The sequence below is a fragment of the Phyllostomus hastatus genome, unplaced genomic scaffold (genome assembly GCF_019186645.2).
Source record: "Phyllostomus hastatus isolate PE091 unplaced genomic scaffold, TTU_PhHast_1.1 phas_contig_86, whole genome shotgun sequence".
Lineage (NCBI taxonomy): Eukaryota > Metazoa > Chordata > Mammalia > Chiroptera > Phyllostomidae > Phyllostomus > Phyllostomus hastatus.
The window spans coordinates 92,578,967-92,605,404 of record NW_025333977.1 but is presented as its reverse complement, the minus strand read 5'-3'; the positions used below and the strand labels follow the sequence as shown (position 1 = coordinate 92,605,404).

General features: G+C 37.3%; 1 protein-coding gene across 10 annotated transcripts in view; it reads left to right on the top strand.

Annotated features, from left to right (window-relative positions):
- Nucleotides 1-23,897, top strand: part of ZNF148 (zinc finger protein 148) — a 129,150-nt gene extending 105,253 nt beyond the window's left edge. For all 10 annotated transcript variants that reach the window (XM_045850935.1, XM_045850937.1, XM_045850936.1 and 7 more), the window contains 2 exons: nucleotides 15,956-16,074; nucleotides 16,397-23,897. In XM_045850935.1, the coding sequence (XP_045706891.1) occupies nucleotides 15,956-16,074; nucleotides 16,397-17,995 (1,718 nt within the window). In that variant the 3' untranslated portion in view covers nucleotides 17,996-23,897. The remainder of the gene's footprint in view (nucleotides 1-15,955; nucleotides 16,075-16,396) is intronic.
- The last annotated feature ends 2,541 nt before the right edge of the window (nucleotides 23,898-26,438 follow it).

Below are 26,438 nucleotides of genomic sequence, written 5' to 3'. Positions count from 1 at the left end.
CAGTACATAAATTGTCTTTATCCTCAGAGCAGTCCTGTGAGAAGGGTATTATTATTATTATTATTATTATTATTATTTACAGATAAGAAAACTGATTAAGTGATTTGCCCCCTGATGGGCACAGCTGGTTAATAACATTGTCCAGGTCTTCCAAGTTCATGACCTTTAACCAGCATGCTATTGAAAGGGTATAAAAGCACCGAGAAAATTTTGAGTTCACAAAAACATTTGGTTTTAAACATTGAGGTTTTTATGTTGTTCAGGTAAGAGCAGAACCACTTCTGGATCTGCCCTATGATGTGTGGGTAACTTGTTATGTCCACCTGAAATGAAGTTTATGGATGTAGGAGTAAGAGCAAATTCCAGCTAGTTTGGGGTGAACATAGGCAAGACGGACAACATGTAAATAATCATTCTGAGTGGAGCAGAAAGGAGTGGGTAGAGTAGGGATGGATAGGTAAGACTAGAAGGCTTGATTTAGAGTTATATTGTCAAGCCTTGATGCCCAGCTAAGGAGTATTAAATTTATCCTGTAAGTACTATAAAATACCAGGGTATTCAACTCCCATGTTGGAAGAATATTATTGTTTTGTGAAGAAAATTAGAAATTTGTTCACTGTTTTGTTAATTATAATTAATGTGAAAAATTATAATTTATTCAGCTAATTGCAAATGTATTATTTACTTTTAGGTATTAAAATTTAAACAAATGAAGCAACACTGTTAAGCTTCAAGTAATGTAATATTACTTCAGTGGTGACCGGTGTTTGAGAAGCAGGTAAAACTTGGAAACCACTGAATATTACAGTGAAACAAAGAAAGTTATATTTTCTGGATTTTGTATTCTCTTCATTTTTGAACAGTGTAGAATGCACTAACTTTCAGGAAAAGAGCTGAGAAAGGACTTTCCAAATTTAATTATAACAGAATTTCCTAACTTTTTAAAAAAATTACTCTGAGAGCAATTTATCAATTTGATGTTTTGCATTTGTCAGTGTGTGTTTTAAGTCATTTTTGCACTTTAAAAAACATGGTTAGTCTAGAACAAGTCAGTTTCTTTACTCTTTGTTAGTTTGCCTTCCTTTAATATGGGTTCTTCCCTGCTCCCCACCCTGAAATTATTTTATATTCTATAAAAGGGGAAGCATAAGGCAGTTGAGTCTAGATGTAATGCTTTGTTTTACAAATCCTTGCACACTATAATCTTTAGGAAAAGCATCCATATTTCTTCCTCGAACTCAAATGCCTGAAGACCTTTAGGATTCTTCAATATTTAAAGTGGCCATTTTGACAGCTACTTTTATTTATTATTATTCAAGAACCCAGTTGAATGGAAGACCAACATTTCATGCCTTTCAAATCTTGAATTCATTAAGGTTTCAGATGTCTAGATTGGCTGATGACAAAGTTTTTTTTAATGTGTTTTATTGATTATGCTATTACAGTTGTCCCATTTTCCCCCTTCCCTCCCTTCCACCCTGCACACCCCCTCCCACCCACATTCTCCCCGTTTAGTTCATGGCTGGTACATGTAAGTTCTTTGGCTTCTATATTTCCCACACTATTCTTGCTCTCCCCCTGTGTATTCTCTACCTACCGTCTATGCTACTTATTCTCTGTACCTTTCCCCCTTCTTTCCCCTTCCCCCTCCCTGTTGATAATCCTCCATGTGATCTCCATTTCTGTGGTTCTGTTCCTGTTCTCGTTGTTTGCTTAGTTTGCTTTTGTTTTTGTTTTAGGTGCGGTTTTTAGTAATTGTGAGTTTGCTGTCATTTTACTGTTTATATTTTTATCTTCTTTTTCTTAGATAAGTCCCTTTAACATTTCATATAATAAGGACTTGGTGATGATACTTGGTGATGATGAACTCCTTTAACTTGACCTTATCTGAGAAGCACTTTATCTGCCCTTCCATTCTAAATGAAAGCTTTGCTGGATAGAATAATCTTGGATGTAGGTCCTTGCCTTTCATGACTTCAAATACTTCTTTCCAGCCCCTTCTTACCTATAAGGTCTCTTTTGAGAAATCAGTTGAGGGTCTAATGGGAACTTCTTTGTAGGTAACTGTCTCCTTATCTCTTGTTGCTTCTAGGATTCTCTCCTTCATTTTAATCTTGGCTAATGTAATTATGATGTGCCTTGGTGTGTGCTTGCTTGGGTCCAACTTCTTTGGGACTCTCTGAACTTCCTGGACTTCCTGGAAGTCTATTTCCTTCACCAGATTGGGGAAGTTCTCCTTCATTACTTGTTTAAATAAGTTTTCAACTTCTTGCTCTTCTTGTTCTCCTTCTAGTACCCGTATGATTCAGATATTGGAATATTTAAAGACGTGGTGAAAGTTTCTAAACCTCTCCTCATTCTTTTGAATTCTTGATTCTTCATTTTGTTCTGGTTAAATGTTTCTTTCTTCCTTCCGGTCCACACCATTGATTTGAGTTCTGGTTTCCTTCCCAGCACTGTTGGTTCCCTATACATTTCCCTTTATTTCACTTAGTATAGCCTTCATTTCTTTTTCCATCTAATTTGCAACCATATTCAACTAATTCTGTGAGCATCCTGATTACCAGTGTTTTGAACTGTGCATCTGATAAGTTGGCTATCTCTTTGTTGCTTAGTTTTATTATTTCTGGAGCTTTGATCTGTTCTTTCATTTGGGCCTTTTTTTTGTCTTGACGTACTTGTTACATAGTGAGGGGCAGAGCCCTTAGGTATTCATACAGGAGGGGCAACCCACATCGCTGCTTTGTGACTCTCTATGTTGGGAAGGGGTCCAAGAGGGGACAGAGGCATTTGCTTTGCTCTCTGCCAGATTCCAGTCACTTTCCCCGTTACCATAGACAAATTGGGTCCTTCTGGTTCTGATTCCCAGGTGGGTGAGCTTGTGCACATTCTGGGACCCCGTGGGTCTCTCCAGCATACTCTCCTGTGAGACTGGGAGTTTCTCCCTCTGTAGCCTCAACCCCCACAGGTGTTTTCAATCAGTGGTTTGAGGTTTTATTTCCCCGCACTGGAGCTCTGGGTTGTGTGGTCCCTCTTGCTCCACAGTTGTTCCTCCCATTTTATCTGCTCGTGAATGTGGGTCCACCCACTCCACCAGCCGCTGCTGTAGCCTTACCGGCCAGCTGCAGCCTTGCGTACCCCGCTCCACAGTCCAGCGCTGGGTCCACAAGCTGCCACCTTACCATGAGTTCTCCCCATGGGCCTGTCTCCACCTCTCCTACCCATCCTAATGAGTGTGTCTTCTTTAACTCCTTGGTTGTCAGACTCCATACAATTTGATTTTCTGTCAGTTCTGGTTTTTTTGTTTTTAAATTGTTGTCCTTCTTTTGGTTGTGTGCGGAGGCACAGTGAGTCTATCTATGCCAGGAGGTGTATCTATGCTACGCCTCCATCTTGGCCAGAAGTCTGATGACATTTTTTTTAGTGGGGGGGATGTTGGGGCAAGGGAAGAGGAGAAAAGAAAACTGTTGATAACAACATTTTCATTTGTTGATAAAGTTTTTCATTTGATTGACTTTCAATGACACAAACTCAGAATTCATACATTTTATTTGGGTCTTTGGTGAAAGCGTGGCTTACAAGATGTGCTCTCTGACTTGGACACAGTCATGATGACAAAACAGGATTTAGAATATTTAGGGAAATCTAAATTTACTTATCAAGGTCATTAATTCTTATTTTTCTGGATACTTTTATTAAGATGTTTAGGTGTCATCTCTGAAGAGTTTCTATTTTTAGAAATGTTTAAATGTTGTTGTCAAACCCCCCCACGTCAGAATTTTATGCAAGTGTTCTATTTTGACTTTCTCTGAAAGCACCCACAGCGATAGTAACAGCTTGTACATTGTAACTTGTTTTGCTCTTCCGTAGATCTCGAGAGACTGTTAAGAAGCAAATGTAGTGGATCATGGCGTCCTAATGTGGAACTAGGCAGTTATTTCTCTATCCAGCTTGTCTCCCATTCGACTTTTTTGCTGTTTGCATTATTGGTCATTGATACAAGTGCTTCCTCCTCTGTTTCCTGTAGAGTTCTGTTGTCTCCAGTTCATGGCTGCATAAGAAAGCTGATAGACAAATTAACCAAAAGTTTATTGATTTTTTTTCCCCTCATGTAATTTAATCCCTCTGTAAATTCTTGAAAGGGCTTAATGGATTCTCTTTACCTATGTTTTATTACCTATCTTGAGTTTTACTTTTTAAGGGTGACTGAAGAATGATGTTGAACAAGAACTTTCAGTATGTATTTTTAATTATTCCAGAAAAATATATTCAGTCAACCTTTAGTTACCTTGGGGAATTGACCAGATTGTAGATTAATTATTTAAAAATTTTAAAAATGAATGCCAACACAAAGAAAGCAACAATTATTACTATTGTTGGAAACCACATAGTATTTTGCGTAGGCCTGCTATGCTTATGTAATGGAGGGATTCCTGTCATCCTTAGAAATCAGTCAGGTATGTTCCTACCTACTTCGCCTAACTTTTAGTTCTTTATCATAGGGTGTAGAAGGAAGGAATACTGAGTCTGATCACCTATAACACTAGAGTCTTGAGAAGGTGCAGAAAAATCTGCCCTCTCTTAAGACATTTTATTATATGAGAATTGGGAGGAAATGGACAGTGGTTCATGGGAACCTGGAACTGAAAGGTGTTATTTTAAAGTTGTAGAATTCACTGACAGATGCAAGGGTTTCTATTATACAGAAGCCATAGATCTAAATATTGGGGTCTTGGGCAGGAGACATTTGAGGGGTTGCTATTAAGGAGCTGAGATGCTAAGCACGGCTGGAGAAGAGCATGATTGTTACAGGGAAAGACAGAGGCTATCTACTGAAAGCATTGCCTGATGCTCTGCTTTTTTACTGAGGCTTCTTGGTTATTCCTAGTAGGAGAATTTGCTCAGTGCCTTGCCAGTGTTACTTAGCTTTTTATGATACTGAAAAGAGAAGTATTGCAACCAAGAAATAGACAAAGGTAACAGGTTATTTTAACAGAATAGTAGCATTTCAACCTTTGTATTTCATGTAGTGTTTTGTATTTCCAAGCTGTTATATTTGCATTGTTTTTACATTTTGGATGACAGTTCCTGGATGGTAAATTAAGTTCCTGAATATTGTATACCAGCTTAAAGATTACATTAAATCACTACTGTGCTGAATTGAGACTTAAAGCTACCAGTTCTATAACAGTCTGGATTTATTTGCTAATCAGTGTTTGGGTTTCAGATTAATTAATTAGCCATTAATACTTTTTTCCCCACTGTAGGAAAGTAACTTCTGAAACTAATCTCAATTATTTTTTTCTTCCTCATTGAAATGGTTACTTTTATGAGATTTCTTGGGAAAGCCACTATCATACTCTGATGAGGCCCTGAACTTATGAACAAGACATTAAGACTAGAAATTGAATGAACTGGATAGGAAGACATTTCAAAGGAAGAATAAATATAGATGAAATTTAATTACAGTGTAATGAGAAGGAACTAAAGGAGTAAAACTAGTATACAGTAATGGTTTTTAAGCTTTTATTGTGGAACCTGATTGTCAGATGAAATTCTACATGAAACAACACCAGTAGTCAACTAAAAAGCAAGGCAGATGATTCCAAGTAGTTTCCTTGGCTCTTGGTGAGTTGATAGATGTTATCAGTACTACTTAGTTGTTGTTTTATTTAAGGAGACAAGGCTAGTTTGAAGTGACTGAAGAGTTAGCCACTGTGGAACAAGTATAGACAAGAATGTTTCCAAAATGGAATTATACACTTTAAATAGTTGAATTACATGGTACATGAATTAAATCTCAATGAAGTTTTTTCCTAAAAAGAATACATGATAAAACATTGTTTCTGTGTGCTCTGAAATGGATTCTGCTAAGATGTGTTACAACTGACAGTAGGAGAAATGTGTAGAGCAGAAAAACACTTATTTGTGCTAATTTACAAAGATTGAGAAAATGTTAAGCATTTAAAGCATATGAATATTTATAGTATTACATGAGCAGTACTTTGTGGAAAACATTTGAATGTATGAATCAGCAGTGTCAACAGGAAACTTCATTTGCTTGTAGTGGATTTAACCATCATTGGTTCCATGAATTTTTATCTCATATGGAAGCTGGATATCCTCATTTACTATATTCAGCAGTTTAATAGCTTAGAATTGGTAACGGGTTTTTTTGGAATTTTTGAGGGTAGAACCAAGGTTAAAATTTTTCTGAATGAGAAGAACTACTGTCAGCTGCAATTTTTGAACACTGAAGAATGGCTTTGAAAATTAGCTTTCCCTGAAGACCTGAAAATGTACCTTAATGAAGTCAGCCTAGTATTACAAGGAGGAAACAGTGCTTACAGTGAAACTTACATGGTTAAGTCATTTTGACAGCTGCTAAGGTTATTGAATCACAGAATGCTGCTTTGTATACCTCCCTTTTTGTTGTTAGGACAAAGAGGGAAACCTCCATTCCTTCACAGTTGTGGGGTGGAAATACTTTCTAAGCTCAAACTGCACTTTAGTCAGTTTTTGGATCTTGATGCAAGTCTGTATTTCAAAATCTATTAAACTATAACTCCATGTAATCTTCATTTGCAAGTAATTAAACTATAATGTAATGGCATGCTAAAAGGCAGCTATCAAGAAAAGAACTTAATAAAAATTTTTAAAGCTTTTATTTATTTTTTTATAGAGGATAAGAGAGGGAGAGAAACATCAATGTGTGGCTGCCTCTCGCATGCCCCCCCACTGGGGACCTGACCTGCAACCCAGGCATGTGCCCTAGACTGGGAATCGAACCACCGACGTTTTGATTTGTAGGCCAGCACTCAACCACTTAGCCACACCAGCCAGGGTGAATCTAATAGAATTTTATAATTGCCTTCCAAATGATGAATAATTCTTAATTAAAATTATGGTTTTATGGACTGATATCAGTACCTGTCTTTGTAACAAGACAATTTCACAGAATATGTGAAAGTTTCAAGCAGATAATTATTAAGAGGTAAATATTTGCAGTTGATCGCTCTCAACTTCAGCTGGTCTACCTGACCATCGAGCATTTTCCAGTGAGAAATGTCTAGCGCAAAACTTCACAAACTACTTTTGATACATTCAGTCAGTCACAGCACCTTCTCTATATACTGCACAAATCGTTTTTTGCATTTCAGTTGTGTTTATACCTTACTTGAAAGGATAAAGCATAATATGCCAAAAATGTTGCTTACTTTTTCTGTCTTCAGTATTATAATGGCTACGCAAATAGTCACCAATTTTGATGTTTTTTTAAATGCACACTGATATAACAGCTGTCACAATACAGTTGAACAAAATTGTTTCGAATGAAGTTAAAGACAACTACGCACTACAAGGGCCGTCATATGGAAAAAACCAAATGAACTTTTTGGCCAACTCAATACATGTAGTTGATTAGAAATTTCTGTTTTTTGAGAGTTTATCCTACAAATGTACCTGCAAGTGTGAATTAATATATTTACAAGTTATTCATAACATTTATATTAATAGGAAATGTTTTGGAATAATGGGTGACTGGTTAAATTTATATGTAAATTTAATATCACTCTGTGAAAGATATCAGCTGTCAGAATGAGATAGCTCTTTTTCAACTGATAAGATATCTAAACTACTGAAGAAAAAAGATGCAGAACACTGAATAAAATGTTATTTTCACATAAAAAAGAAAAAATGGGCTTCCAGCCAAGATGGAGGTGTAGATAGACACACTGTGCCTCCTCGCACAACCAAAATAAGGTCAGCAACAATTTAGAAACAAGATAACAACCAGAACTGACAGAAAATTGAACTGTATGGAAGTCGGACAGCCAAGGAGTTAAAATAGACATGTTCATCTAGACTGGTAGGAGGGGCGGAGTCGGGCACCCGGGCTGAGAGGAGTTGCAACACAAAAAGCAGTGGCACTGGATGCATAATGCATCCTGTGCACAGGCGGCCAGCAGACCCAGCAAGGTGGCGACTGTGAAGCGAGGCACTGCGCACCAGGTGGCTGGCTGACCAGGCATCCCCACATTTGCACGCAGACAAACCAGGTGAAATTGGGCAGTGAGACAGACGGCGCAGCCCAGGGTCCCAGCGCCGGGAAATAGAGCCTCGGGACACTGATTGAAAACACCTGTGGGGGTTGAGGCGCAGGGAGAGACTCCCAGCCTCACAGGAGAGTTCATTGGAGAGACCCACAGGGTCCTAGAATGTACACAAGCCCACTCACATGGGAATTAGCACCAGAAGGGCCCAGTTAGCTTGGGGGAAGTGGTGGAAGCGACTGAAATATGACAGAGAGGAGCAAGCGCCATTGTTCCCTCTTGGACCCCACCTCCACATACAATGTCACAACCCAGCAACTGGGTTTCCCCATCCTGTTTAACACCTAAGGCTCTGCCCCTCACTATGTAACAGGTGGGATCAGACCAAAAAAAAAAAAAAGGTTCAAACGGAAGAACAGATCAAAGCCCCAGAACCAATACATCTAAGCAACCAAGAGATAGCCAACCTATCAGATGCACAGTTCAAATAACTGGTAATCAGGATGCTCACAGAATTGGTTGAATTTGGTAGCAAATTAGATGAACAAATGATGGCTATGATAAGAGAAATGAAGGAAAATGCACAGGGAACCAGTAGTGATGGGAAGGAAATTGAGACTCAGAACAATAGAGTGGACCAGAAGGAAGAAAGAAACAACCAAACAGAAAAGAATGAAGAAACAAGAATTCAAAAAAAATGAGCAGAGGCTTAGGAACCTCCAGGACATCTTTAAATGTTCCAACATCCAAATTATAAGGGTACCAAAAGGAGAAGAGGAAGGGCAACAAGTGGAAAAGTTATTTGAACAAATAATAAAGGAGAACTTCCCCAATCTGACAAAGGAAACAGACTTCCAGGAAGTTCAGAGACTCCCAAAGAAGTTGGGCCCAAGGAGGAGCACACCAAGGCACATCATAATTACATTAGCCAAGATAAAAATGAAGGAGAGAATCCTGGAAGCAGCAAGAGATAAGGGGACAGTAACCTACAAAGGAGTTCCCATCAGACTGTCAGCTGATTTCTCAAAAGAGACCTTATAAGCAAGAAGGGTTGGAAAGAAGTATTTGAAGTCATGAAAGGCAAGGTCCTACATCCAAGATTATTCTATCCAGCAAAGCTTTCATTTAGAATGGAAGGGCAGATAAAGTGCTTCTCAAATAAGGTCAAGTTAAAGGAATTCATCATCACTAAGCCCTTATTATATGAAATGTTAAAGGGACTTATCTAAGAAAAAGAAGATAAAAATATAAACAGTGAGATGACAGCAAACTCACAACTATGAACAACCACACCTAAAACAAAAACCAACTAAGCAAACAACGAGAACAGGAACAGAACCACAGAAATGGAGATCACATGGAGGGTTAGCAACAGGGGAGTGGGAGGAGGAGAGAGAGAGAAAAGGTACAGAGAATAAGTAGCATAGATGGTAGGTAGAAAATAGACAGGGGGAGGGTAAGAATAATATGGGAAATGTAAAATCTAAAGAACTTATGACACATGGACATGAACTAAAGGGGGGAATGTGGGTGGGAGAGGGTGAGCAGGGTGAAAGGGAGTGAAGGGGGAAATGGGACAACTGTAATGCATAATCAAAATATTAAAAAAGAAAATGAAAAATAAGTATTTTTGCTTATGTTTGTGTCAAGAGAGTAAATAAATGTAGTTACATATAGAGGGGCAAAGGTAGAAGAGAACCTTTTTTTTATAGTGTTTTCATTTTTTTAACCATGTAAATATGTTACCTAATCCACAAACATAAATGACAAACCTTAAATTTTATATTTTATTGTTTATGCTGTTACAGTTGTCCAGAGTTTTCCTCCTTTGCCCCCTCACCACCCAGACAGCCCCCAATCCCCATGTCATTGTTCATGTCCATGGTTCATGCATATATATTCTTTCGTACTGTATTCCCTATGCTGTACTTACATCCCCATGACTATTCCATAATAAGCAAGTTGTGCATCTTAATATCTTCATCTTTTTTGCCTATGCTCCTGACCCCCTTCCCATGTAGCAATCATCAAAATGTTCTCTGTATGTGTGATTCTGTTTCTCTTTTGCATGTTTATTTTGTTTTTTAAGGTCAATTACTGATAGATATGTATTTATTCCCATTTTATTGTTCATATATTTTAGTTTATTCTTAAAGAAGACACTTTAACATTTCATGTAATATTACCATATTTTGCTGTGTATAATGTGCACTTTTTTGCCCAAATTTTGGCGGGATAAATAAGGTTGCACATTATACATGGTCAGAAATGATTGTACACTGTGGTCATCATAATCCCATGTATATTGCATGTTGGGTTTGCATTATACACAGCAAAATATGGTAGTTTGATGGTAATGAACTCTTTTAGCTTTTTCTGAGAAGCTCTTTATCTGTCTTTGTGGATTCTAAACGATAGCTTTGCTGGGTAGAGTAATTTTGGCTGTAGGTCCTTGCTTTATGTTCCAAGTCACTGATTTGATTCTTGGCTTCATCCACTCTGCTATTGACTCCTTGTAAGTTCTTTGTTTCAGTTAATGTATCCTTCATTTCTGACTTGTTCTTTTTTATGGTTTTCATGTCTTTTATATGCTGCTGAAGTTCTCTCCGAGTTCATCTACTCTTTTGCTAAGTTCATTGAGCATCCTTATTATGATGCTTTGCATCTAGTAGATTGCTTGTCTCCATTTTGTTTAATTCTTTTTCTTGAGTTTTGTTCTGTCCTGTTTTGGCGAGGGGGCCGTGTTTCTTTGTCCCCTCATTTTGGCAGCCTCCTTCTGTTTGTATTAGGTAGAGCTGCTGCCACTCCCAGGTTTGGAAGAGTGGCCTGATTAAGTAGATGTCCATTAGGGTCCAGTGGCACAGCCTCCCCTATCACCCACGCTGGGTACTCCAGGTGCACCCACTGTGTGAGCTGTGTATGCACTCTACTTGTAGTTGAATGTTGATTACTGTTAACAGGTAAGTGAGAAGGATCTACCATGGTTGATTAGATGGCAAGGACTGCCTGTGACTACTGACGACCAACCTCTGACCACTAGGAGGATCAGCTTTGCAGGGGCCCACTCCACAGATTAGGACTGACTTCAGTAGGGCACAGGTGCCCACTGAGTCCACCCCTTGAGTGTGTTGCTTGTGGAGGTGGTTGGGTGGTGGTGGTGTGACATGGTCTGTTCCTGCCTACAGGGTGCACAGGCTCTGTGGCTCCCAGGAGGTACAGGCCAAGGTCAGCTCTCACCTGTGTTCTCTTCAGAAACACCTGGAATAAGCTATAAAGTGATCTGTAGATGGCTGCTACTTATACTGGGCTTGGAGGTGGCCAAGCAAGGCCAACCTGTGAACCAAGGCCAGCTGCTGCTTGTTCCAGCCTGGGGCCACTTAAAGGTACTGGATTTGCTGAGGCCAGATGCTGCCCCCCGTGAAGCATGAGCCAAGACAAGCCATTCATATGGAAAGACCACTTTCCATATGAAAAGTGGGTGCACCGAAAAGTTGGGTGGGGCGGACCCTCAGAGAATCTCCAGGGTGGGGCAAACAGTGTGAACCAGGTTGATGGAGTCTCAGACGTGGCAGCTCCCTGCCATCTCCTTGGGAGCAGGGCTCAGAAAAGGAACAATTGCCTCTGCCAGCACTTCTGTCTGGGAGAAAGCTGCCCCCTAAATCTTGCTCCTATGCCAGACACTTCAGTTTCTCCCATATGTCACTGGGGCCCCAGCACTGGAGCTCAGAGGGAGTGAATCTGTATGCGGGTCCTTTTAAAGGAATTCCAGGGAGTTGTGCAGTTTCTGTCTTCCACAGCCTCAATCCCCGCTGATTTTTAACAGCCAGAACTTGTGGGGACATCTTCCTTGCACTGTAACCCTGGGCTGGGGGCCATGTTGTGGGGCTGGGACCCCTTGCTCCCAAGATGTTCCTCCCGATTCTTATCTACTGACATGTTGGTGTGGGACCAGGCTGGTCCATGTCTCCACCCCTCCTACCAGGCTGATGTGGTTTCTTTCTTTAATTTCATAGTTACAGGAATTCCATTCAGATCCATTTCTGGTGGTTCTGAACAATGGTGGTTCTTAGTTTGGTTGTAATTTTGATGTGGTGTGGGAGGAAGCAAGGCATGTTTACCTAGGCCACTGTCTTAGCTTTATTCAAAACTTACATTTTAAAAAGTGTTATATCTAGAATGGCTAGTTAAAAAGGGAGAAGAGAACAGTAAATGGGAGAGCATAAAAAAGGATGTGAAGAAAGATGATGGTGTTTAAAGAGGGAATGCATACTAGAGGAGAACAAAAGAAAGGAGCAGAAGTAAGGATAACAAAAGTAGGTTGTCAGAAACAGACTGTAGAAACTGTTTGCATTTATATTCCTTATTGGCTGACTTAGCTGCCACCATTGTTCATATTAGTGTGGGAACTGTGAGGGGTTTTTAGCAAATGAAGGAAAATTTGTGAAAATCACTTTTAAGGCATTATTGTTACAAGTATATTTTTGTTAAAGAAAATTTCTTGGAAGGCAGCTATGCTCACCACTATACCACCAACGCTACAAGAAAGTTTCTTAATGTTGCTTCTAGTTAAATAAGCTATTAATTCTAGATCATGTATTAGAATGTAGCAGATAATAAACATGAATTTTTCCCCTGTTAATTTTTTATGAGTTTAATTGCCAGCTGCTTGAGGGAAGAAATAATTTCTTGTTTACTTTACATGGTGTTGATCATATTACCATGCAGTTTTTTTTATATTACAACTTTATTGAGGTATAATTTATGATACCAAAAAACCCACCCCTTTGAAGTCTATAGTTCAGTAGTTTATTTTATAATATGAGGTCTGCCCAGAAGGTGTCCATCCATGTAATATGTAAAACAGAGACATTTATTGAAGAAGATACAAGATATATTGTACATAGGACAATGATGCCTCAGTCCCCTTCAAAGTAGGCACCTTGGGGACCTCACACAGTTCTCCCAATCACTGTCAGCTGTCCTGTCATATTTTCCTGAATTTTATTAGTGATCTGAATCTCTTGCCTTTCAAGGTGATTTTAGTTTGGGGAAAAGCCAAAAGTTGCAGGGCACCAAATAGGGGCTGTAGGAGGGCTGACTCACCTGGGTGATTTGATGTTTTCCAAAAATACTCTGCATAAGACATGATGCATGAGCGGGCACATCGTCATGATGAAGCTGCCAGTCACCAGCTGTTCATAGCTACAGCCTTCTGAATCATCCGAATAGATTCTGCAGAGGAATGTTCTAGCTTAGCACAAAAGTCGATGCAGATTTGTTGCTGTACTCATCAGTCATTTTGAATGTGAGGGCCACATAGTACACATGCTCATTCAACAATGTCTGCTACCCCCACTGACTGGTACAGTGAAGTCGTCATTGTTCACACCTTCCAGTCCACTCTCCTTGGCTGCCAGGTTACATCAATGTCGTGCAAACCATTCTCATCATGTTAACAATGGCTGGATTTTTTCCAGACCTCGTATATTCATAGAATGGTACAACTATCCCCGCAGTCTAGCTTTTAGAACATTTTTGTCATCCTAAAATCCTGTATTTTTCCCCCTGCATTAGTCAATCTTTAATCTCTTTTCTGTTGTTGGATTTGCCTATTCTGGACATTCCATATGAATGGAATAATACAGTAGGTGTTCTTTGTGTCTAGCTTCTTCCATTTAGCGTAATGTTTTAAAGTTCACTCATGTTGTAGCATTACTTCATTCCTTTTTATAGCTGAATATTTTACATACCACATTTTATTTATTTGTCCATAAGTTGATAGAGATACAGGTTTTTTACTTTTTGGCTGTTATGAACAATGCTGCTTTGAATATTCGTGTACACAGTTTTATGTGAATATACCTTTTCTTGTGTATATGCTTTGGAGTGGAATTGCCGAGTCATACGATAAATTTGCTTTTAACATTTTAAAGATCTGCAAAATTGTTTTTCAGAGCCGTTGTACCTTTTTTATAATTCTACCAGACACGTATGAAGGTTCCAATTTCTCTACATCCATGCTGACACTTGTTGTCTGTCTTTTTAATTTTATTTATCCTATTGGATGTGAAGTGGTATCTAATTGTGGCCTTGATTTGTACTTCCTTAATGAGTAATGACGTTGAACATTTTTTCATGTTTTTGTTGGCTATTTGTTTCCTTTGGAGAAATGTCCATTTGGATCCATTGCCTTTTTTAAATTAGGTTATCTTTTTACTGTTGAGTTGTAAGAATTCTTCTTATATAAACATCCCTTATCAGATGTATTATTTGCAAATATTTTATCCCATTCCATGTCTTTTTGGTTTTTGTTAAACCATAACTTGAAGTTTATCATTTAAATCATATTTTAGTGGCATGAAGTACAATTACTACATTGTGTAACCAAATAAAAATCTGGAAGCTTTAAACTCTATTTCCTCCTTCCACCAGTCCCTGGTAACCTCTATTCTGCTTTCTGTGTCTGCGAATTTCCTACTCTAGGTACCTCATGTAAGGGGAATCAACAGTATTTGTCTTTTTTATATCTGGCTTCTTTCACTTAGCATAATATTTTCTATGTCATCCATGTGGTGACATGTATCAGAATTTCATTCCTTTTTATGGCTGAATAATTTTCCATTGTGTGTATGTATCACATTTTGTTCATTCATTCATCTGTTGGACATTTGGGTTGCTTCTTTTGGTTATTGTCTGAATGAGTCCTATTGTCAGTTCTTTTGGGAAAGTACCTAGGAGTAGAGTTGTAGGGTCATGTGGTAATTCTATGTTTAACATTTTGAGGGACCTCCAAACTGGTTCCCACAGCAGCTGAACTATTTTGTCTTTCACTTTTTTGATAGTATCCTTTGAGGCACAGAAGTTTTTAATTTGGATGAAGTACATTCTGTTTTTTGTTTGGTTGCTTGTGCATTTGATGTCATATCTAAGAAATCATTGCCTAATCCAAGGTGAAGATTTGTTCCTGTGTTTTCTTCTAATAGTTTTAGTTCTCACATTTAGGCCTGTGATCTATTTTGAGTTAATTTTTCTGTATGAGGTGAGGGAGGGGTCCAACTTCCTTCTTTTGTGTGTGGGTATCAGGTTGCCCCAGCATCACTGATGAAAACACTGTTCTTTCCCCAGTGAAGTGGCTTGGCACCTCTGTAATTTTATAAGTATAAATTATGTTAGATCTCTATGTTAATAGTTCCTTACAGTTAAGATGCCTCTGTAAGATTACTTTTTAAAAGGGTGTGTGTGTGTGTCTTTAATTTAACAGTGTTCACTTAATTCATTCCCAAAAGGGCATGAGCAGTGCTGGTTTGGGTTGTGAAGAAGAGAATTGGACTTCTACTTTTGAAACTTAGTCTCTAAGCTCTTCTCTTTTAGTGAGTTAAGATTTTTAAGAATATTTTCCTAGGATTCTAATTTTATTTAACCACAAATATATTTTTAAAGAAATGTAGAATTAAAAAGGTTGTACCCAGGAATTGTATTGGAATATTTATGGGTAACACTTCTTTCTCAAAAAATTTTTTTAAAATAGTATTTAGTATGGTTATGAAAAGCATCAGTTCCTGTAGTGAAACGGTGTTCGAACTGCTCTGAGTTCCTGGTACTGCTGGTCTCCATGAAGGGTGTGTTATGTGCACACGTAACTGAAGGACAGGGAAATTGAGCATGTCTGCTTTCAGCTTTTTCTTTTCAGTGGCACATATGCTAATCTCTTCCATTTTTATAAAGCATAATACTATTGAAAAACTTAATTGGAAGATATCTTTAGTATAGGAGAGACTTTTTGTCATTTAAAAAGAGCAAAGTATAACAACTCTCAAGTTATTTATTTAGAGACTCTTGTGTTAAGATTATTTGTTATTTTTACAATATTTGTTTTGTTTTAAACTTTCTATATTGTATACTAGGTGAAAAACCATTTCGCTGTGATGAATGTGGTATGAGATTCATACAGAAATATCATATGGAAAGGCATAAGAGAACTCATAGTGGAGAAAAACCTTACCAGTGTGAATACTGTTTACAGGTAAGAGGTGGTTTGAAATTCTTTTTTTAAAATCTACTTTAAGGAGGTATGATTGACACTTGAAAATTCTTCTATCCTAAATTAAATTATAAAATAATTCCAGTAAATTAAAAACTGTTACTACTAGAGCTGCTTGAAGAACTTCCTAACTGTTGTTGATTAGATTTATAATAGATAATTAGCTCAGTAGATTAGTTAGGAATTGCTTGTATTATTATACGTATACCTATCTTTATATTAATTGCTTTTTTCTCTTCTTTTCTTTTCTTGGTTGACCAAACAAAAACTAAAACAACCCACTACCAAACTCTGCATTTGACAGTATTTTTCTAGAACAGATCGTGTATTGAAACATAAACGTATGTGCCATGAAAATCATGACAAAAAACTGAACCGATGTGCCATCAAAGGTGGCCTTCTGACATCTGAGGAAGATTCTGGCTTTTCTACATCACCAAAAGATAATTCACTGCCAAAAAAGAAAAGGCAGAAAACTGAGAAAAAATCATCTGGGATGGACAAAGAGAGTGCTTTGGACAAATCTGATCTGAAGAAAGACAAAAATGATTATTTGCCTCTTTATTCTTCAAGTACTAAAGTAAAAGATGAGTATATGGTAGCAGAGTATGCTGTTGAAATGCCACATTCTTCGGTTGGGGGATCACATTTAGAAGATGCATCAGGAGAAATACATCCTCCTAAGTTGGTTCTCAAAAAAATTAACAGTAAGAGAAGTCTGAAACAGCCACTGGAACAAAATCAAACAATTTCACCTTTATCCACATATGAAGAGAGCAAAGTTTCAAAGTATGCTTTTGAACTCGTGGATAAACAAGCTTTACTGGACTCAGAGGGCAACGCTGACATTGATCAGGTTGATAATTTGCAGGAGGGTCCTAGTAAACCTGTGCATAGCAGTACTAATTATGATGACGCCATGCAGTTTTTGAAGAAGAAGCGGTATCTTCAAGCAGCAAGTAACAACAGTAGGGAGTATGCGCTGAACGTGGGTACCATAGCCTCTCAGCCTTCTGTAACACAAGCAGCTGTGGCAAGTGTCATTGATGAAAGTGCCACAGCATCCATATTAGACTCACAGGCACTGAATGTGGAGATTAAGAGTAATCATGACAAAAATGTTATTCCAGATGAAGTACTGCAGACTCTGTTGGATCATTATTCTCATAAAGCTAATGGACAGCACGAGATATCATTCAGTGTTGCAGACACAGAGGTGACGTCTAGCATATCAATAAATTCTTCTGAAGTACCTGAGGTGACCCAGTCAGAGAATGTTGGATCAAGCTCCCAAGCATCCTCATCAGATAAAGCCAACATGTTGCAGGAATACTCAAAGTTTCTGCAGCAGGCTTTGGACAGAACTAGCCAAAATGATGCCTATTTGAATAGCCCGAGCCTTAACTTTGTGACTGATAACCAGACCCTTCCAAGTCAGCCAGCATTCTCTTCCATAGACAAGCAAGTCTATGCAGCCATGCCCATCAATAGCTTTCGATCAGGAATGAATTCTCCGCTAAGAACAACTCCAGATAAGTCCCACTTTGGACTAATAGTTGGTGATTCACAGCACTCATTTCCCTTTTCAGGTGATGAGACAAACCATGCTTCTGCCACATCAACACAGGACTTTTTGGATCAAGTGACTTCTCAGAAGAAAGCTGAGGCTCAGCCTGTCCACCAAGCTTACCAAATGAGCTCCTTTGAACAGCCCTTTCGTGCTCCTTATCACGGATCAAGAGCTGGAATAGCTACTCAATTTAGCACTGCCAATGGACAGGTGAACCTTCGGGGACCAGGGACAAGTGCTGAATTTCCAGAATTTCCCTTGGTGAATGTAAATGATAATAGAGCTGGGATGACATCTTCACCTGATGCCACAACTGGCCAGACTTTTGGCTAAAAAAAAACAATGTGTAAATAATACTGGCACTTTAGAACAGATTAATCGAGAGCGGGGTTACTCTGTGTAAAATGGAGTGCTGTACAGATTTAAGAGCAGTGAGATATAACAAGTTAAGCTGATATGAATAGCAAGATAATCCAATAACTGCATTTTGTTTGGTTAGTCAGCATTCTTTGAACTGCCTTACATGTTGTCACCTTTATAGAAGCAATGCATTACTTGTTTTAGATCAGAAACTTGCTATTCCGCCTACACCACATTTAAAAGGAAAAAAAAAAAAAAGACTTTCTTTCGCACAATTGTTTCCTAACTGATAACATTGTACATTCTTAGGAATTTAGTAATTGTGTGAAATTTACTCATACTGTTTCTTAAGTTTTTCAGCATAGTCATGCACTTCAGCAGGGGAATCTGATTATACTTTACAGAGTGAATTTAAAAGTTTAAATGTCAAGAGATTATGGCTTAAATAAATTAGTGTGTCCTGTGGGGGGGAAAGAAACCAAGAAACCACCCTTTTAAAAAGAATGATATGCCATATACCCTTGATTTTCATTTTGCATTATATTGACTTTTTTAAAGAAAAAGTAATAAAAATCTGATAGTCTAAGACTCCACTATTTAAAAGCCTAATTACTTTAAAAATATGCATACTTTCTAAAGTTTTACCAAAATCTATAACTGTTAAAGCATTCACTTCTATGGAAGTATGCATATTGGTGTCAGTTCCTTTGTACAGTTGTACCTAGATATTTTTTAAGATTTTTCATGTGCAGGTATCAAGATTTTGAAGTTTTAGTAAGAAGATATTCTGTAGATTACATTCCCAAGAACATAATGCTTATACAAATGTATATTCCACGTTTTAAAGCTTAATTGTATTTTACTTTACATATACACTTCAGTTAACATAGAGCACTTAGAATCTACTTGGTATTTTTGATTTCTCAAAGTTAAAAAAATTTAGATTTTTAGGTTTGATATGGTTGTGTCATAATCATCTCATAATTGACAACTTTAATTTTTGGCAATAAAAAAATTGGGTTATCTTTGGAACTGTAAAATCTGGCTTAATCCTTTTCTTTCTAGACTATTGATAGATTGGATAATTAAACAGTATCCAGAGAAACTAAAGAAATGGGCATTTTAATTGCTTATTTTATCTTGAGTTACTTTTTAATGAAGACTGCTCATTACAATTCCACAGTCCAAAAGTGTTTCCTAATTCTAGTAACTACAATTTTTTTTTCAGCTAGATGAGTGATCGGAAACTTTTTGTTGCATTTCAAAATCTAAATAAACTGCAGACTTTATCCTTATATCATGAATGTTTTTTTTAATACTTTGTCTTAAAACAATACAGCATGGTACAAAAATAGTGCTTATATATATATATATACATACATACATACTTTTCTGGAGAATGATGGTTTGAGTTATACATTGGACAGTTTTAATTTTTGGAAAAATAACATTAGTTTTATTGATGTTTATTATCCTTTTGTTCCAGTGTTTCATTTTTGTAGTTTTCTCATCTATAATGCACATACTGATATAATACCAGTGATAATCTAAAATTAATACCCTTAGAAAGTGAAAATTTATTGTTGTTAATTTCCGCTTTAACTTTTATATTGGCCCTATAGGTCTGTAGTCTTTTGTTTCAGGATAGAATGTTATACATTTAAATTATTTTTTCTGTTATTTAATGTTATCCCAACAGTGTTCTCATAAAGAAAGGGAACAAAGAAATAACCACCCTAAACATCTTTTACAGTTATTTTGAATATATTGGTGTTTTTATGGTAAGGAATATAAATTATCTTTAATGTGGTTTTCTCTACATGTTGGTTATTAAGCTTTGCTTGAAATACTCATTTCTCCATCTGACAGCTTTCTTTGCTGCCAAATTTTTCAAGAATTTTAGACGTCTTTGAAGTAGATACTTAAGGTCTGCCATTATTGACTCTTAAGAATGGTGTGTGTTGAGTTGCAGCTCACCATGGCACGGAGCTTCATTCAGGTGAGATGTGAAAATGGAACTGTGCTTGCCCTAGATGGGCGTTTGGATTTTTCTCATTCTACTATTTGATGAAAGTAGGTGTTTATTTCCTGAGTTGGTATTTTTTGAGCCGTATCAAAATTTTTGTTCTATTGAGAACTTGATGTAGTTCTCGGTACAGTATAAAGTTTTTTGTTTGTTTTAACAGCAGCAGTGCAGTTTTTAGCATGTAACTCTACGGCTGAGCAGTTAGGAGAAAGCTAAGGAAGGAAGTCCTCTGAAAAGGGTAGTTAAGCAAGCGGAATTTCAGGTGTTGCAGTCCTGTCTTCAACACATTTCTTTAAATTTGTATAATGGCAGACATTTCTACCACGTTATAAACATTTTTGAGATAAGTGATACTTGGCTTAACTTATTGACTTAACCATTTAGGTATAGTTAATTCTCTTACTGTGAAATTCTAAATGCCTACCAGAGTCACCTTGTATTATCATCATGATAAACATCTCAACATTTTGGGTTTCCCAGTTTGATTTAGAAAGTTACTTAACTTCTGTCTGGGCATTAATAAAGAAAGCAAGTAGCCTTTTGTGTTGCTTTATATCAGAATATGGAGGATATGAGATATCCTTTTGCAATTTGTGTTTCTCATTACTTTCAGTGAGCAAATTGTACTTTTAAATTTACACAACCTTGAACTTTTGGTCAATGTGAATGAGGTGCTATTTCACTTAGGACCTACTCTCACATTTAAACTTGTTGCACACATTTTGTTTGGTTCAGAATATTTGTGTAGCTATTAAAGTTTTTAGATCTACTTGCAAATTTTCTACTTGATGCCATAAAGATCCATCCTGTCAGCTCTGGCTGAGGACTGCCAGTGGTCGGGCGATTCTCTCTTTGAGGGAACAGCTGAAGAGGCCTTGTGCTCAGGGGAGGCTTTCATTCCCACAGGCGGGAGGAACTTGTGAAGTGCCAGCTAGGTTAGATCTTCTGCCACTTGTTTCATTTTATTAATTTGGGTTTTTAAAGGGCTGTTTAAATAAATAAAAAAAAAAGCCGGGAAACTTTAAAGTAGGCATTTCTATAGTACTACATTTCTTAGACTTAGGACATTTTAAACTAAAACTTGTTTTTTTTCACAGTATATTTACTTGAAGAAGCACTATTATAATCAGAAACTTTTTGATTCTGCAATTTAATTTAAACTTTTTTCCGTTTCAAATTACTTTATTTCAGGGAAATAATTTTCCAGTTGTTTTTGCTATATTCTGCAAATAAAAACGGTATGTTTCCTTTACTCACTTAAAATTAGGTAGGAAACAAACTAAAGCAGACAAACATTTCTTGTGTTTGTTGCTTTCTTTAATCCAATGGATAAAAAAGTAAAACCCTGTAAACATTATTTTATTTTTTTATGCAATACCATGCTGTAAATATGGTTCATCAGATAAGGATGTACCTATGATTGAATCTTTAATTCTGCACAGTTAGAGTTTATATATAAACGTGTCTTGACAATCAAGGACTTTTATGTGAGTCTTCCTTTATGATGTTTATTAATGTTATGCATTCCATTTGTTTTGAAGTGAGTACCAATGTGCTAATTTGTATTGTCTGGAAGTATGCAGTGTTTTTACAGCTTGTTTTTAAGAATCTGTAAATATGTACAAACAAATCACAGTACTGCTTTATGTTAGAAGGCATATGATGTTGTACTGTGTGTAAGCAATAATACACAGCAGTGCTGACTTTACCAGTAGCATCAGGAAAGTTCTAAACAACATTTCAGAGTTACTAATTATCTTTATTTCATTTAATAATGATTATCTTTAATCAGTTTTTATAAGCAAATTCCATTGTTCCTCCTGTTGGAACGTAACACTGTTTACACAGCATAACTGAAGTTGCAGGGGAGACAGGCTAAATCTGGCTTCATCTGTCCTCACTTTCACTGAGCATTGAATGGCCTTACCACCTTCTGCAAGACGGAGGAAGACTGCAGAACTTAGTGCCCATCACACGAAGGAAGGGGGTGTGTTGTTTGTTTGTTGTTTGATTTTTCCTGCTTCTGTACTGCTACCTAATGTTATGGTTTGCTTTGGATTTTAATATTTGTTTCTGTTTTAGATTCAAGCCCATAAGTTTTGAGGTGACTTCAGCTCCATTGTGAAATAAATAGTTCTCTTCATATTTCATATCTACATTTCAATAATTCTAAACTTTCTACTTTGATTTTTAGATACTTATTTTTCAAGCTTGATTTCTCAGCTGATCACATGAACTTACTCAACTTCAATGCAAAGGAAGACAAATTTATTATAGTTTGAATTGAATAGATACTATACTGTACAGAACGGCTATTTGAACACACACATCACTGCTTTAGAAATAAAACCGCCAATTTTTAAATGTATATGACCTACATTTTATAGGAGAAACGTTTTTAAATGCTAGTCATTTATATAAATGTGCTTTGAAGGATTTGCTAGTTCACTTCTGTCACTTTTTAGTACACTGGTATCTTTTATATGTAATGTATGCTTTTTATTATTGTAGCAAAGCATTTCCGTAGAAAGAATTTTGCAACAATATGGGGGAAATTTTTCATTGTCGGATTTGAATTATACTGGATTTTATCCGTGCAGTCTTACTTGTCTTTATTTTAATGCTGTCTGGAAGGGAACTTGGTATCCAAATAAAGCAGGTAACCTCATTTTACTTAAAGGGCATACTGTGTAGTGCTGAAATTAATCTGGATTTTTGAAGAGAAAAACAAGTTTATAAAAATTGTACAGAAGAAATTAAATGTGTTATGGAAATCCTGATGGTGGAGCACGTTGAATTTTCTGATACATAGTGTTATTTTCCTGGGATCCCCAATGCCTTTTTTGTATTTCAACTAATAAAGGGAAAACCCTGTCATTGGAATTGGTAGGATAATAGGATATTCTGATTATACAGTATTACTATTCCTATCCCATTTTCTGACCCTTTTTTAATCACTGTAAATTTTTATTTTCTATTTCCTATTAATAATTAAACATGTATATAATATAGACACTGTTGTATAGAACTGAATGGAGTTGCTATGCTTGAATGGGTAACTAAGTGAAAATATTATGGACACTGAGAAGTCATAAAACGCCAGAACAAATTAACAGGAAAAAGGGAGGTATCGTGTGTCCTGGGAAGGTCACAGCAAATGTTCATTTAACCTTCTGTGAAATAAATGTGAAAGAATCAACTACAAACTTAATATCTGATACAAGTGGATTTTTCCTTCCCCACCACCCCCCAAATATATGAGCGCACTAAATTTCAGAATCTACTCAGGTGAAAATCACTTTGCAATGAAACTTACCACATTGAAATTTTCACTGCTTAAAAAGATACTTGTGATATTTTTAAATACAAACTTTCATATTAGTAGTCAGCAGCCTAACAATTGAAATTCAGTAAGTCAATATATTTTAAAATATATATTACCCTCCAAATAGAATTGTTTTTAAACAACTGGGAGGGTTTTCTTTTTGTTTAAATGCATATTTTATTGTCATTGTAAAAATAAATCTTGCTCGACTTCATATTATGCCATGAATGAATTACTGAGCCTTTATAATGCAATGAAATTTTTTTTCATGCATAATCACGGAACATAGCACTGTTCTTTAAACTGACTTATTCATGAAGAGGTTTAATGAGTTTCCCGCTTCTGGCATTCTTGTCATAAAGTTAATCTTGCCATTTGGAGTTTATAATACCCTTTTATGTATTGTGATGCTAAAGGAAATTGTTTTGTTTTATTTTTAATTATTAGACTAATTTATATTTGCAAATTCTGCATTTTAAATGTGGACACTGGCTGTTTGAAAAATAAAAACAATACAGAATACAGTTTTATGAATAATTTCCTAGCCGAATTTTTCACAACATTCTGAACCAAGTTACTAATGGTAAATTTTTTAAAATGGTAGTGTGTAGATTAATATGAAAAAGAGAAGAACATGTCTGTAGAGGTAACAGTTTGTTACAGAAACTGGGTAACAGTTAGCAGGGCCTGTACTGTAGCTTCGTGAATGATGCTGTTGGGCGGTTCTAAAGTGCAGGGTGTACTGTCATGCAGTATTTTAGATTTGTATTTATTAACCTATCCTGTGGGATTTTTTTTTCCCATCAGTGAAGGTAGTTTTATTTTTATCCATTTACCACCTTGCCAGTCCCCTGTCTTGTGACCAGTGGACACATTGTAAGAAAGCCGTCTACATCTGGGAGTGTGGTCCAGGTCCTTGGGACAAATACAAGTGTAAACCAGTTGGCCTTTGCAAAGGTTAATCCTACAACTCTGGTTTGTTAACATAGTGCTTTGGCCAGTTAATGCATAATAATATCACTGATAGTCTGCTAGTCCATTTTCTAGCTCCCAGTTTTTCTTGAATGATTAGGAGCAGTAGGGAAGGGGCCTGGGAGCTCCTTACCTGGTACTTTTCCCACTTCTGAAGATTTCAAGAAAAAATGGAGTTGCTTGAATTAGTGTTGTTTAAGTCTTACTTGGCAATGTATGCACAAAAGTATGGAGATTTTTGTGGTTATATCTTCAGATCGAATTTTGAATTTTTTTTAGAGTGCTAATCCCCCCCCGCCCCCGCCTGCCAGCACCTTGGTGAACTTGATAAGTTGTTAGAGTAAATTATAGCTGCATGACGGGTAGAGAGTCAGTGGAGTGGAACAGTTTAAGTGAATGCAAGGTAAAATTTGGGTCTCATCATCTCAGTTCGTTTGTCACTTTCAGATGTCCTGTGATTCCTGTGTCAAGGTGGCGAAGGGGGCCAATGAAATAGATTGCTTGTGATAGTAATTGTGTTTTCTGTTGATTTGAACCCTACTTGTCAGGGCGTAGTATTCACTCAGCATTGATCACATAGTAAAAGGCTTTGTGATGCAAAAATAGATGGTTGAGGCTACGAGCATCTTCGAGCATCTGAAAGGTGTTCATGATAGTGGCACTTGCAGGGTGTGCTATTGTACTTCAGGTTATTGAAGCAGGTACTGAGTGCTGAGATGTGTTGGGTGCTATGCTGAGTAATTTGTATCTCACTCATCAACAAATGGGCCAGTAACAATAGTACTTATTTTAGGAAATTTTTCTAGAAAATATAATAAAAGATAGAAAAATATGTAGACTGAACTAGTGTACATAGAGAACATGGTGAGAAATAATCCCCTCATTAAAAATACTGACCTTATGAGTAAGATTGAAACCTGGACTGTGGGACTGTGGCAGTGTGCTTTGTTCAGGAGGAATTTGCTACAGGAGTGGGAGGTTAATGCTCTACCAGGCTTCACACACCTGAGGGCAGAAACACACTCGTGGTCACCTGTCCCTCACAGGGGAGTTGGAAATGGATACTGGGGATGCTTTTCTGGAAGTACGAGAATTAATTGAGCCAGGGTTGATTAGCTATTCTAGTAGTCTGTGTGGAATGGTATTAACATAACTTTTAATCCGTTGAAGTCAGCACTCCCAGACTGATTATACTTAGGACACTGTTCGTGCCAAGCAACATCCATCGGCCCCTTGATGACCTGAAACTTTCTTCCTTCAAGGTGTTTGGGCCACCATAAACTTACTTAAACCTCAATATGATAGTTTTCCTTTCTTTATGGGAGCTCTAGCACTATCACACAACTTTTGCCAATGATAGGAGGGTTAGGACCTCCAGAGCACAAAACCAAATGGCAGGAAAAGGACAGACAACTCTGAGTGAACCACATTCAGACAACCTGGGACTTCGCAGTTGTGGTTGAGAGCAGTTGTCCCACGCGGTCTGCTGAGTTGGCTCTCATGGTCTGAGAGCAGGCGATGGCCCTAGAGCGGCATGACCAGTGCCACATGGGGCAGCTCTGCGTGAGCTCTGCGTGGACTTGTTGAGGAGAGTGAGACAGAGGGGTGCAGGCTGGTGATGCGCTATGGGCTGCATGGGTGGACACGCAACAAGGGATGTAGCATCGAGACCTAGTTGTGGCTCTGCCATGGCCTGTGTGTAACTGTTCAAGTCAGTTATCATTCCTGAGCCACAGTTCTTCATCTGTAAGATGGGAATAATAATAAAAAGACCTATCAGTGTTGCTGTGAATATTATTTGAGATAATTTGTAAACTCTAAACCACTAAACAATTCCTAGTTCAGATTTTAGTAGTGACACAAAGGCAAGACGGAGCAGAGTTGGACAAGTGTTGGAAGCCTCATTTCATGTAAAGCAGAGAATGCAGTAAATTCCGATGAGAGGGCTTTGTGTATCTGAATTTAATTGACCTTGGAAGGAATAACAACAAAGTGGACGTGACAGGAATTTTATAAATTTATGATTCCATTATCAGACCATGGAAGGGATGGGGTATTCTGGAGATTGATACTATAGGAGAAAAAGTCAGTGG